The sequence below is a fragment of the Bidens hawaiensis genome, unplaced genomic scaffold (assembly GCF_021521415.1).
Source record: "Bidens hawaiensis isolate Kalapana, Puna unplaced genomic scaffold, B.hawaiensis_p1.1 tig00030894_1, whole genome shotgun sequence".
Lineage (NCBI taxonomy): Eukaryota > Viridiplantae > Streptophyta > Magnoliopsida > Asterales > Asteraceae > Bidens > Bidens hawaiensis.
Genome location: NW_027495181.1, coordinates 19,517 through 32,909, shown reverse-complemented (window position 1 = coordinate 32,909; position 13,393 = coordinate 19,517). Strand labels below are relative to the sequence as shown.

The following is a 13,393-nucleotide window of genomic DNA, read 5'->3' as shown; positions in this document are numbered from 1 at the left end:
CCACGCAAGTCCATGCGTTCAGTATGTATTTAAACATTTCAGTAAAAACATGCTTCCGCCCCGAGAAAATATTCGAAAACAGTTCAGAAAAAGGGGCTCGTGAAACTCACCTTAGCACATGCAAGCAGGTAACAACAATCATTATCAGTTAACACGTCCAATCTGTAATATGATCCCTACGAGCGTTACTATACACTCATTATTAATATAACTTTAACCAAGTTAACCGGTACATCTGGGGACACTGTTAACCCAGCACTGTACCCGTTCTGGGGACAATGTTAACCCAGAAACACTTCTCCGGACTCAGATTGTGATGTCGTTTAGAGTTCCATGGTCACAACTAGTATTAGTCGTTTTTCTCGTTTTGCGTGCCTAGCACGGTTATCCGTTTTTACGTTTCAAAAATGAGTTTGGTCACACACGACCCGAAAGTAGTGGTTGACTGATAATTTAATTAAAGTTGTGAGATTTGAGCTCGGTTTAGACGCCCCGATTGGCCGCGGGTCCCGTTTCTGTCTTTGACGTACCGGAAACTGTTAAAATAGGTTAAAATTACTCAAATCATCCGAATTATGTTCGGATGATTTATTTTTACTTGTTTAACTCAATTATATTAAAATAGTTCATTTTTAGGGTTTTTATACACCAGTCAGCTCGCTTAAGCGAACTTCACCGGTTTACGCGTTTTAACTTTAAAAGTTTGATAATTAGCACAAATAATTATCCGTTTAATCTCGGATCTTGAAATTTTGTACAAATCACTTTTTAACAGTGGGGAATTTTATAAAAATATTTCCAGAATTAATTCTTATATTTAAAATTTATTTATCTATTTTTAAACACCATTTAAACACTAAATATGTCGTAATTACCAAACGATTTTAGAAAAATCCCAAATTTCTCCTGGATGTCCCCTGCCATCCACTTAGTCCGCTGTAATTTTTCCAGAACCAAAATTCTCTTTTACATGCCATTTTCACTAAAACCGAGCTAGAAAACCCTATAACTCGTTTAACCGAAAAGTCTACTTAGACTTCTCCAACGGACCTCAAATTTTATGTGTGACTTATACATGATATAAAAGGCTTATCTGCAATTTTCCAGAAGTTTTCATGATATTTAACTATTTTTCAACATTTTTGGCCAAAACCGAGCATTAAATTCACCAAATATTCATCCTTTATTCAAAAATTACCAAAAATTCACAGAACTCATATTTTCATGTGTAGAACATCCCTGTAAAATTTCATGACCCAACTCTAAACCATCAACAATCTGTCCCAAAACACATACACCGAACATAACCGAATATACCATTCGTTTTCCGCCACTACAAGCTACAAACTCGTCTTTCCGCCTTATCTACCACTAAATACAGAACCTACAACCAACATACCACAATACCAAGCAAGTTACACTCACGATCAAGCCTCTTACACTATAGTTTCGATTATGATTCAAAAACAAAGATTTAAACCGTAAAAATTTGTTTTTGGTTCGTTTAACTCCTTTCTTGGACCAAGATCCCTTGTATAACCCGTATAAATCACTTGATCATGCAAGAATCGGTTTTCATCTTTGAAACCTCATTTTCTTACAAACCAACTCAAGAAACGAAGATGGAAACGTGATTAACTCGATTCTTTACCTTGTTTTCTTGCTAAAAACTCTCGGTTTTGGATCATGATCTTGAGAGGATTCATGGATTGTTGAATGCTTGTTTGGAAAAAAGAAAATAAAGGATAAGGGGTTCCCCCCCCCCCCCCATCCGATCGGAATTATGTGGGGGTGGGGTGGGACCCACCTCTTCATTCTTGGCCACTCATTTGGATATCGGATATCCGGATAATGTTTTGGATAATCTGGTTCAGTTCGTTTTTCGGTTAAATGTTTAATTCGGCTTAAAACGAGGCTAAAACGGTCGTTTTTCGGCTTAAAAATGAAATTTATATAAAACCGATTTAAAAACTTCAAAAACTTAAACCATGACATTTATTAACTTAAAACATCATATCATTAATTATCGCGCATCTTTTTCGGCTTGATCGATCGTCTCTTGCTCGGTTTGGTATTAAAGGTTTCGTTTAACGTACCGACGTACATTAAATCGAAAATTCTTTTTCTGTGCTTTAATTCACTTATCCCGAAGCATTAATGCTTCGTAACATCACTAAATATTATAGATATCGTCTATAATTGCTCGATTCGTTCGGGTTTCAATAACTATCGATCGTTTAATCGCATATTCAATACGATGAATTATATATTCACGTACAATCAATACAGTGAACCATGTATTCTAGTATAATTACTATGGTAATTCATGTACTCGACATTAAATATGACGTAACTATCGTCTACCGGTTAGGGTATACCGGGTTTCGTCGGAATCGTTACAATGATGGAAGAAGCACTACCGGTCATGTGTTTTATTATGGGGAGCCCCGATTTCTAGGTGCTCACAAAAGCAATGCACCGTAGCGCTTTCATCATGCGAGGCAGAGTACATGGTGGCAAGTTTAGCTGCGGGATAAGCCGAATGGTTAGGTGAATTGTTGGCAGAATTGACCGGAAGGAAATTGCAAAAAGTGGTGTTAATAATTGACAACACATCGGCGATTGCCTTGGTTAAAAATCCCGTTTTTCATAGTCGGAGAAGCACATAAAGTCTCGATTTCACTATATGCGGGAGTGTGTGGAGCGAAATGAGTTAGCGGTGGAGCACATTAGTGGCAAGGAACAACGAGCTGACACTCTTACGAAAGCACTTGCGAGAATCAAGTTTGACGAGATGAGAAGATTGCTCGGTGTTGAAGATCTCCTAGTTTCGAGTCGGAAATTAGGGGGTGATTGTTGGTAATTTCTCTTATTATGCCCGTCAAGTGTAGGTGACTGGGTTGGACCTATTGAGCCTATTGAATTCATTAATGATGTAATGAATTTATGGGGTTACAATTAGGCTTTTATATTTGGGCTTACTTGTTGGCCAAGTTTGGGTCGTCCTATAAATACATAGCCATGTTAGAGTTATTGTATACATAGCCATGTTTGGATTATTGTATACATAGCCATGTTAGGATTATTGTATTATTAGAGGGATTATTGTATTCAAGTTTTGAGCTAGTTTCTTGAGTATAATAATACGTGAGATTTACCTTAAATATTGTGTGCTCGTTCCTGTTTCCGTTATCAATTCTTTCTTGACAGAAGATAGTTGTTTATATATACATAGGTTGTAAGGCTATACAATTTATCAGCATATCCTACAGCATACTTGAGTTTCAGTGCACATGAGCATATCTTCACAATTTCACCATTAGCAAACACCACAAGGCTCTTCAACCTTACATGTGTTTTGATTACTAGTAAAAACAAAGTACATCCACTAATTTAATCAACCATTACTACATTTATACCCTGTTGCATCTTTGAACATCAATTCACAACATATATATTCACCACTTACAATATAAGTCGGTAACTATCATACAAGACCATTTGTTCAGCTACATGCCCCTTCTTAATCCATTATAAACATAAGCTTTTGCAACATATATAAACATCACAAATGCCCCTGCACTGATTCCAGCAAGAAGGTAGTAAAAGTAATCAATATGCCCTTGATTCATGTTATCTGAGATCCAACCATCTCGACCGTTTCCACCCGTCATTTTCTCAACAATTGAGATTGTAAAGCTGCTCAGAAAGCTACCAATTCCCAAAACACTGAGGTAAAGTGCTAAACCTATACTCTTCAAATCACTCGGCATTTGGTCATAAAAGAATTCTTGCATACCCACCATTGTAAACACATCACCAGCTCCCGTCAACAAATATTGAGGTAACAACCACCATATCTTCATCGGGACCATTGCATTCGGATCATCCGATAATCCATACTCACGAGCAATGTTGAGTCTTTTTGTTTCAACAATAGCTGCAACAATCATTGAAATAGTAGATATGAAGATCCCGGTTCCAATTCTTTGAAGCATTGTTATACCAGAGGGAAAATTTGTAATTGCACGAGTAAGAGGGACTAAAATGGTGTCGTAGATGGGAATGAGGATGATAACTGAGAGGCCGATGAAAGATTGTAGTGTGGCTGGTGGAATCTCAAAGGTTGACCCGATTGACCGGTCCATTGTGGCTCCTTGTTTGGTGAAGAATGTGGAAGTTTGAGCAAATACAATTCCATACCCTAAACAACTAACCCATATTGGAATTAGTCTAAGAACCGCCTTCGCTTCTACCACCTCATCAATGCTACAAACGGGTCCCTCTTCATTTGACCCACTAGGGGAAAACAAGGCTTTGTTAAGAAATCTGCCACAACCCAACATGAACAAAACATTTGAAACTTATTCGATGCTACATAATATGAAGAGCTCAGTTTTGGTTGATTAAAGGGGCCAAAAGAGTAAAAGAAGTCAAAGGACTTGAATGAGCCGAAAGTCGCCCGTGTGCTATTAATGCTACAACCTTTTAAATTAGTATTTTAATTTAAAAGGTGGTATTATGGTTGTGTTATAAACTTTTGTTAACATAGATGGCTAATTATTTATAAAACAAATTTAAACTTTTTGGTAAAAAAAAAACTAAAGCATTACACTTTGTACCTGTCACCCAATTCTGTTTTTCCGCCTCAATTAGACCTAAGCACTAAACACGAGTTGTACTTATATTTAATTAAAGCAATTTCCAAAATCAATACAATAAAATAAATATAAATAATTTATTTACTAACTAAATGTCCTAATAGTAATATCCAATATGATTAATATATCCCACCTTAACAATAGTTATATGATATAGTTTTGGGAAATCAAATAATGTGCAGATTTGGGGTTATTATTTGTATAGTTAACAGGTCAAAAAGTAAAATGAATAACATGTAAACCTAATAAGAAACTGGTCAGAGGACTTGAATGGGTCGAAAGTATGGTCAAAAGAACTTTTCACTTCTGACCCGTTACCTAACTTGCCTGGATGAATAAAGCTTATTACCTGAACTCTTGAGAATCTTGATGATGCATTCTTCCAGATGCTTCCTCTTCTACAGATATTGTTATTGTCCGATTATGAGCAGCTGTAACAAACACTCGGCTGATTCGCGCAAACGCGTTTATTTCTTCAATTTTCTCGTGAAACCGGTAAGTTGTGGTACCAAACAAGAATACTATGAGGGCAAAACCCATGATAACACAAGGAATCCCAAATCCAAGACCCCAACTGAGGTTATCCTGAATGTAACTAAGAACAAAGATCCCAACTGTTGGCCCTGCACACAATCCAAAATACCACCAGTTGAAGAAGGAGCTTTTAGATTTGAGTTCTTCAGAATTGTCTGAATCAAACTGGTCAGCCCCGAAAGCCTGCACACAGGGCTTGTGTCCACCTTGAGCAAATGCCACGAGATATAAAGATATGAAAAAGATAACAACTTGAATCTTTGGAGAGCATGGCGAGTCATCAATGGCGTTTACACAGTCGGATGGAATCAAAGTTGAAAGGGCCAGCATTGCAAGTGCCTGCAGTCCATAATTTGTTTTGTAAAATATTAAAAAACATCATAAGGTATTTTGCGTTATTAATCATTTGTTATAAGCAGTGTTTTAAAAATCTCGATTAGGCGAAAATCACAGGGCTACCTTACCTATTTCGATTTCACCTAATCGTCCCCTAAAATTGCTACCTTTGAAAATCGGTCAAATGTGTATCAAAACTCGTCAAAATCTTTGAAGTATTCGGAAAATGACACTTAAAAGAAATATATACAAAATTATGTACATATAAATTTGAAAAATTACATATAAACTGCTAATTGGTACCCCGCGAGTTCCACCACACCGGTTATAACTGATGATAGAAAGAAAATCTAATCTAATCTAATCAAATCATATCTCTAATTAATAATCATAATCAGACAACTTAGTAACACTAATGTGGTGATCATTCAAAATTCGTATATGGAAAGATGCAAACCAGGATATAGAGCAGAGAAGCAATTATAACGGTCAGGTATCGACCGAGAAAAGCGTCCGCGATGAAAGCTCCGACTAAGGGAAGAAGCGACGCCGTTCCGGACCAGACGTTGACGTTCTCGGCCGCTGTTGCCGTGGATTGCCCCAATGGCCCAGTCAAGTAAGTGATCAGATTTGAACTCACCCCATAATATGCGAATCTCTCCGCCACTTCAACACCTGAATAAAACATTAAATTGCTAAAGATATTCTGCAAATTAGTAATTGAAGTGTGTTTTTAACGTTACCGATGATGAAGTAGGCAGATCGCCAGCAGCCGGATTTGGATCGGAGGACTGGACGGCCTTTGTAGTCAACCACACCGTTGACCAAGTTGTTGAGTAGTGGAGACTCCACTCCGGCGCCGGTGTCGTTGTGGTCCTCCATATCAGTGTCAATGTCAAAAGTACTTTAACATCATATCATGTGATTCATGTGTGGATTTTATATATTTTCTTTCTTGTCTGACTTTGAGCATAGAGAATAATATAATAGTTCCTATGCCCGATTCGTGTCACCATCGTGTTAATATATGAACCCCACACGTATTTTTTTTTTTTTTTGAAAATTGACTTTCATTAAAAACAAACACAACCAACGACTATCACCAAGACGGAGAAAGACGCTGAAATCCAAAAACCAAAACCAAAACCAACAATCACGTTACATCAAATAAACACCAACTTTTCCAATCCACTACCCCTATCTTAGATCTATTTTTGTACCAAAGAAAACCCAAAGATTTTATATCCGCAACCATTTCTGCCACCTTAGTGTTCGTGCCCGAAAAAATCTTTTCATTCCTAGCCCACCAAATCCTCCAACAAGTAATGATGACAATTCCATGAATAATCAATCTCTTATTCCCCGTCGCACCACAAACCTTATGCACTTCCACCAAATCATTGACATGAAAAACAAAAGATCTAGGGATGTTGCACCATGAACCAATCGCATTCCAAACGGCCATAGAAATGAAACACCCGGTTAACAAGTGCTCGAGCGATTCCTCATTACTCTCACATAAAGCGCAACTATGATCATCACAATGCAAATGACGTCTAGCTAAAGCCTGCTTGGTTGGAAGACTATCCAGAACGGCCCTCCACATAAAAATATTACATTTTTTCGGGACCCAATCGCTCCATTGGAAACTGGAACTCCCAGCATCCACAACGGACCGCACCATCCATCTTTTAATCGCCGAAACCTCGAACTCTTTGCAGCTACCAACCGCCCAAGACCATGAATCTTCACGGTCAACCATCACCACCCCTTGAAGGAGATCTTCCAACTCCTGCTTCTCGATCACCTCCTGTTGGGAGCAAGGAGCTCTAAGCCAATCCCACACAATGCGACGAGAAGATCCAGTGACCACCAACCGATCTGCTAACAAGACATTTTTATGTTTTTCTACCGCATATAAGGACGGATACTTGTCCATAATCGGCGCCGAACCCAACCACAAATCCGTCCAAAACCGAACTTGGCGACCATTCCCAACTGTGGCCCGGATCACTCTATTAAAACCCACACCATCAACCTTAAATTTGTTCCAAAACATAACACAATTCTTCCAAACCCCGGGAACTCCATTATTAACCGGAGCAAGCCCCCAACAGCGCGAGGACCCGTGAATAGACAACACTACTCTTCTCCACATCGCGTGATGATCATTTAGAAATCTCCCAAGCCATTTAGTAATCAGCGCTTGATTATTAACCTCTAAACGAGCGATACCTAAACCCCCTTCTTTTATAGGTTTGGTGACTACCTCCCAAGCCACCCATGACATCTTCCTCACTTCATCCGAACCACCCCATAAGAACCTTCTCATCAAAGCTTCTAAATCATTGGTAACCTTCTTGGGTGCCTTAAAAAGCGAAAAATAATAAGTGGGAAGACTATCCAGCACCGATTTAATAAGGGTTAACCGACCGGCAATAGATAACGAATTAACTTTCCATTTAGAAAGCCTCTTCTTGAACTTGGACACAACCGGTTCCCAATTAACCACCCTATTCATGTTAGCGCCAACCATAATCCCTAGATAAGAAAACGGGATTCTACCCGGCTTACAACCCATGAAACCAGCTTGGATATCGATCTCACCATCTTCTACACCTACTCCAAATAACACTGATTTATGGAGATCAATCTTTAGCCCCGAACACAAGTAAAATATGCGAAGAATACGTTTCAAGTTATCAAAATTAAAAGAAGACCACTCTCCCATAATCATAGCATCATCCGCATAAAAAAGATGGGATAAAGTAGGACCTTCATTAGGAAGAGTAATACCATGAAACGCACCTATATCACAGGCTTGTTTCAACATACATGAAAAAGCCTCCATCAGAATAATAAAAAGAAAAGGCGATAGCGGGTCACCTTGACGAATGCCTTTATGACATCCAAATTCGAATGTAGGAGATCCATTAACAAGAACAGACGATCTGCTCGCCAACAAGATACCACTAATCCAATCGCACCAGACCGAAGGAAAACCCATCTGAGAAAGAACCGACAACAAGAACTCCCAATTCACATTATCAAAGGCTTTATCGAAGTCAATCTTGAACATAAAAATTCTTCTCTCCCTCTTCTTAGCCCAAGCAATAACCTCATTAGCCACCAAAGGGCCATCAAGAATATATCTCCCGGATAAGAAAGCCGACTGATGCTCTGAGACAATCTTATTCATAACCGTTTTGAGTCGATTCACTAACACCTTCGACACAGTCTTTAAAATACAACCAATGAGACTTATCGGTCTAAAATCCCCCAAAGAAGACGGATTGTTTACCTTAGGAATTAAGGTGATAAAAGACGAACCAACCCCCGAGCAAAAACTTTTAACCTTATGAAAATGATCAAGAATATCCACAAAATCCTTCTCGAACAACTCCCAATAAAACCGAATGAACCTAAAATTAAAACCATCCGGCCCAGGAGCTTTGTCACCACCGCAATCAAAAACCGCCTTCTTTATCTCATGCACGGAAAAATCACTGATCAAAAAATCCGCCTCCACCGAAGACAAGACCGAAAACCCATATCCAATCAACCGAGGCCGATGTGTAATAGATTCTTTAAACTTACCAGCAAAGAATCGCAAAACTTCCTTTTTAATGAGAACTGGGTTTGTTTCCCACGCCCCATTCACTTCCAAACCCGGAAAATAATTTGTAGCTTTACGTTTATTAATAAAACCGTGAAAAAATCGAGAATTTTCGTCTCCATGAATCGCCCAATTACACCGAGCCTTTTGCTTCAAATCCCGGTAATAATGATTATCCAACTCGCCTAGCCGTCTTTTAATTTCGCTTAAAGACCATGTCTCTTCTTCCACCAAATCCCGGACCTCCAAGGTTTGGTCCAAGTCACGCAACTCTTGCTCCAATAAAACCCTTTCCTCCTTTTCTTTAGCTTTACAATCGATCGCCCATCTAGTGATAGCAACACGCAAAGCTTTAAATTTATACAACAATCTCGCGTCCGGAGAACCATGAAACGAGCCATCAACAAGCGTCTTCTTAATCAACGTCCCAAAATCCTCTCTACCCAGCCATGAATTGAAAAACCTAAACGGTTTGGGACCATAGTTCTTGGAAGAACCAATTTTCAAAACCAACGGACTATGATCCGGTTTATTCCTTTCAAGAGCAATATACTCCGCACACGGCCATTCCATAAAGAAATCCCAATTAACGAAGATTCTGTCAATACGGCTTAATTTATTTCCTGCGACAAAAGTAAAACGCCTCCCTTTCAAGGAGTACTCTTGAAGATTCGAATCATCAATGAAATAGTTAAACTCATTGGCCTCACCCACATTAAACAAAGAATTCTGCCTATCCTCAGCACACCGAACCGAGTTAAAATCTCCTGCCACAATCCACCTCCCATTACCCTCCTCGATCAAATCACGAATTTCCCCCCAAAGAGCTCGTTTAGTAACTAGATTTTGAGGAGAATAAACATTGAGAATATGATACGAGCTACTCTTTCCTTTCACAGTGCCCGAAACTAGAAGCCAATTATTATTCTTGACCACCCTTTCCATACGAAAGACTTGAGAATCCCAGATCGATAATAACCCACCCGACCTTCCAGACGAAGGAACCCAATCAAAGGAATACTCACCATAACCCCAAAACCGTCCCACATCCACAGAATCCAAGGAAACAAATTGCGACTCTTGTAAAACAATAAAACTAACCTCATGATGGACTCGAAGACCTCGAATCCAATCGGCTTTGCTAGAACTCCCTAACCCACGAATGTTCAGAGAAAAAACATTCATTGAACACCTTCTTGATAGCCTTCGGAAACAAGAACCTCTTTGACATTAGCAACAAAATCTTGCAAATTCTCAACACCTAACGCCTTACTCAACTCAATGGTCTTCTCCAACTCCACCTCAATCGGACCTTGGTGTTGCACCGGATCTATACCTCTACCAATCATCGAGGGCTCCGCAGTCTCTCCCTCGATGTCTCGAACCACCTCCGTATTAGTAGACATCCCTTTGTTAAGATCCGGTGTTAAGAACACTCCTTCAACACCCGTCTCGATACCCCTAGTAACATCCGAAGGCACGTGCATAATACCGATAAACCTATCAAGATCAAACATATCTTTATCCTCCCTTGGTCTCTTCTTAGGACGCTCCCTAGAACCACTACCCCCACTCCGATTAGAAAATAAAGACTTCCGTCTGAACTTCTTATGTCCCTTACCTTTCAACAGAGAAACATTAGTACTATCAACGTTGCCATTCTCGACCGCCTCCTCATTAGAATGTTCATAAGAGTTCGAAAATTCACCGACCATCACGTTAGAATTATCGTTCACACAACCATCCAACCCATTAACAGCATGTTCCCTGACAGAAAACTCATTAGCTTGAGAACATTCGCCCTCTTCACGATGCACATTATGGAACTCATCCTGCACGATATTATCATCACACTTATCCTCCTCCGGTAAAACGGAACCATCATCCTCTTCATACTCTACTACACATTCCGGTATCCATTCCCCAACATCTTCATCCACCCACACTTTAAATATTTCTCCCCTCCAATTAATGTCCACCCGATCCACAATCCGTTTGCACTCTTTACTCAACACACCAATGAGAGTATACGATAAGTTGTTCTCTTCACCTGATAAGGAAGCCGATTGAACCACCTTGCCAAATCTGCTTCCAATCAAATCGAATACCTCGTCTAACACCAACTGAGCCGGAACCCCATGAACTTGGAGCCAGGCGATCCGACCCTCCTCCACTCTAGTTCTATCGGACCAAGGTTCTAAAAACTCAAACCAGTCTGACCATTTGTCTTTGTCATTCAGGAAGGCATCCCTATCCCCACTAACGTAGAATACCAACACCACTGAAAGCCCTCCCAGATACTTAATCTCTAATGATCTCCAACCATGCTTCCGAACCAACTTTTTCAGAGAAGTTAACGTGTGAAGATTCACCACCCTCCCCGTAAGAGCACATCCCTTCCAATGAGAAAACCGTTCCACCGAATCATCCACCTTAATCTCATCTACTTTGTTCCGATTTAACAAAGAATCAACAAAGGAACGCCCATTACCAACTGATGCATAGGGAACCCCATTCCTATCGGATCCTTCGGAACTAGGGTTTGAATGACCACTAGGTTTTGCATGACTATAAACAGGAACCGAAGCCGTCTTCCTCCTATTACCAGAATCGGGTCTATGTAGATTCTCACCATCCACAAACCGAGCAATCGCAATAAACAACTTATACGAACCGATCCATACGTCTGATAACTCATCTCCCAACCGTTTGACATCTTTCACCTCGGAAAACGATACGAAAGCAAACCTCTTGCCCCATTTATCCAGCTTCCTAGCTATATAGGAACCTTCGTAACGACCAAAGCTACCCATAACATCTTTTAATTCTTGCGAAGAACACTTTGGGGGAAGATTTGAGACAAAAAACTTCGATAAAACCTTGTTATTACCTTGAGTCTGATGACCATTCCGTTTCCCTTTCCGATTACGTGGATGTTCCCATTCTTCTGAATCCATGCCGCCGTGGATCGTGGTCAAAGCAGCGGGGTGGGAGGCTGGGCGGCTGGGTCGGTTGGCCGCGACTGTGGAGAGGGAAGAGTGGAGGTGAAGGAGAGGGTTTTCCGGCGACTGTGGAGTGGTGGCGGCTGTGGAGAGGGGTTTCCGGCGGCTGTGGATGGTTTTCCGGTTTTCCGGCTGGGTCGGTTGGCGGCGACTGTGGATGGTTTTCCGGTGAACCCCACACGTATTTGTTATGACTAATGAATTTGAGACCAATTGTAAACGTGTCAAACTACATTTTATCTAAAGTGAATCAGAGTGCTGTCCCTTTTGTCCTTTTCAGTATACTGATTTTAAACTCGTCATCTAAGTCTTTGATGTGACGTGTAAAAGAGACAAGTGTGGGGTGTAAAGTGGGTAGATTATGTGTTATGATTTCACCGTTTCAAATATGATTGTTAAAGTAGTATGATGAGCGTGCGTGTGGTTTTGTTTAAACTAAAGTTGATGGTGCTAGAAAATCAACGATAATAACATTGGTGGTGTTTAATTGTATGCTATAAAAAACTAAAGCTAGTGGTAGTGTGTTGTATACTTGTATGATTTATACGGTGTGAGTCTACGATCTAGGTTCTATTATGCCACAATATTTTTTAAATAAATATTTAATACTTTTTATAAACTATTATTAACAAGCATTATATAGACTTAAATTAAAAATGTTGCACAATATTAATTATAATACATTATACAAATTAAAAGCATAAAAAAAAAACCTTAATAATCAGGAGTTACCCACACCATGAATTGTAACGCTGGCTTCAATTCCAAACTTTCTAAGATGATTTTAAGTCGTATACGTGCACAACCATTGGTGCATACTTCGGGAGATTTCTACTCTGAGAGACACCCTAGGATGCTTACGAACTACTCAAAGAGTTGTCCTTACACAACTATCTACAAAATGTTGTGAGGCATAGATTAAAAAGACAAGGAATCGATTATATGGATGAGTTCACTGCTCTTTCTGTAAAGTTAGATGCAAAATTCAAGTCCATGGCCAACAAAGTCGATAGTATCCATGTGAACAAAGTAACTATCATGTGTGAGTTCTGCACTGGCTTCCTCCACAATCTGAATCCCACAACTTATTTCTACTGAGTATGTGAACAAGCCATACAGTCACATGTAAATACTAGGCTAGAGATACCCCATCCAAACTTCAATTGGAGGAATGGAAATAACAATGTGCTTCCCTATTTGATCAAAGAATTAAGGAAAGCACATTTCAAAGTGTAGGAGAGGGA

The 13,393-nt window shown here is 39.6% G+C and overlaps 1 protein-coding gene across 1 annotated transcript; it reads right to left on the bottom strand.

The window, feature by feature from the left end:
• Positions 1-3,468: 3,468 nt before the first annotated feature.
• On the bottom strand, positions 3,469-6,413 carry LOC143581380 (protein NRT1/ PTR FAMILY 5.10-like). Its single transcript, XM_077064190.1, has 4 exons — positions 6,275-6,413; positions 5,989-6,206; positions 5,011-5,534; positions 3,469-4,329 (listed from the first exon to the last, which is right to left on the bottom strand). Exons 1-4 carry the CDS (start codon positions 6,411-6,413, stop codon positions 3,510-3,512), a joined length of 1,701 nt encoding a protein of 566 aa, XP_076920305.1. The 3' UTR covers positions 3,469-3,509.
• Between the last annotated feature and the right edge of the window lie 6,980 nt (positions 6,414-13,393).

What these genes read in the sequence shown, in the direction of transcription:
- LOC143581380 (XM_077064190.1), bottom strand. Translation starts at nt 6,413, where the DNA reads ATGGAGGACCACAACGACACCGGCGCCGGAGTGGAGTCTCCACTACTC. An exon ending in ATCTGCCTACTTCATCATCG is followed by an intron (nt 6,207 to 6,274) that starts GTAACGTTAAAA and finishes TGTTTTATTCAG; the next exon opens with GTGTTGAAGTGGCGGAGAGA. An exon ending in CAAGATTCTCAAGAGTTCAG is followed by an intron (nt 4,330 to 5,010) that starts GTAATAAGCTTT and finishes GGGTTGTGGCAG; the next exon opens with ATTTCTTAACAAAGCCTTGT.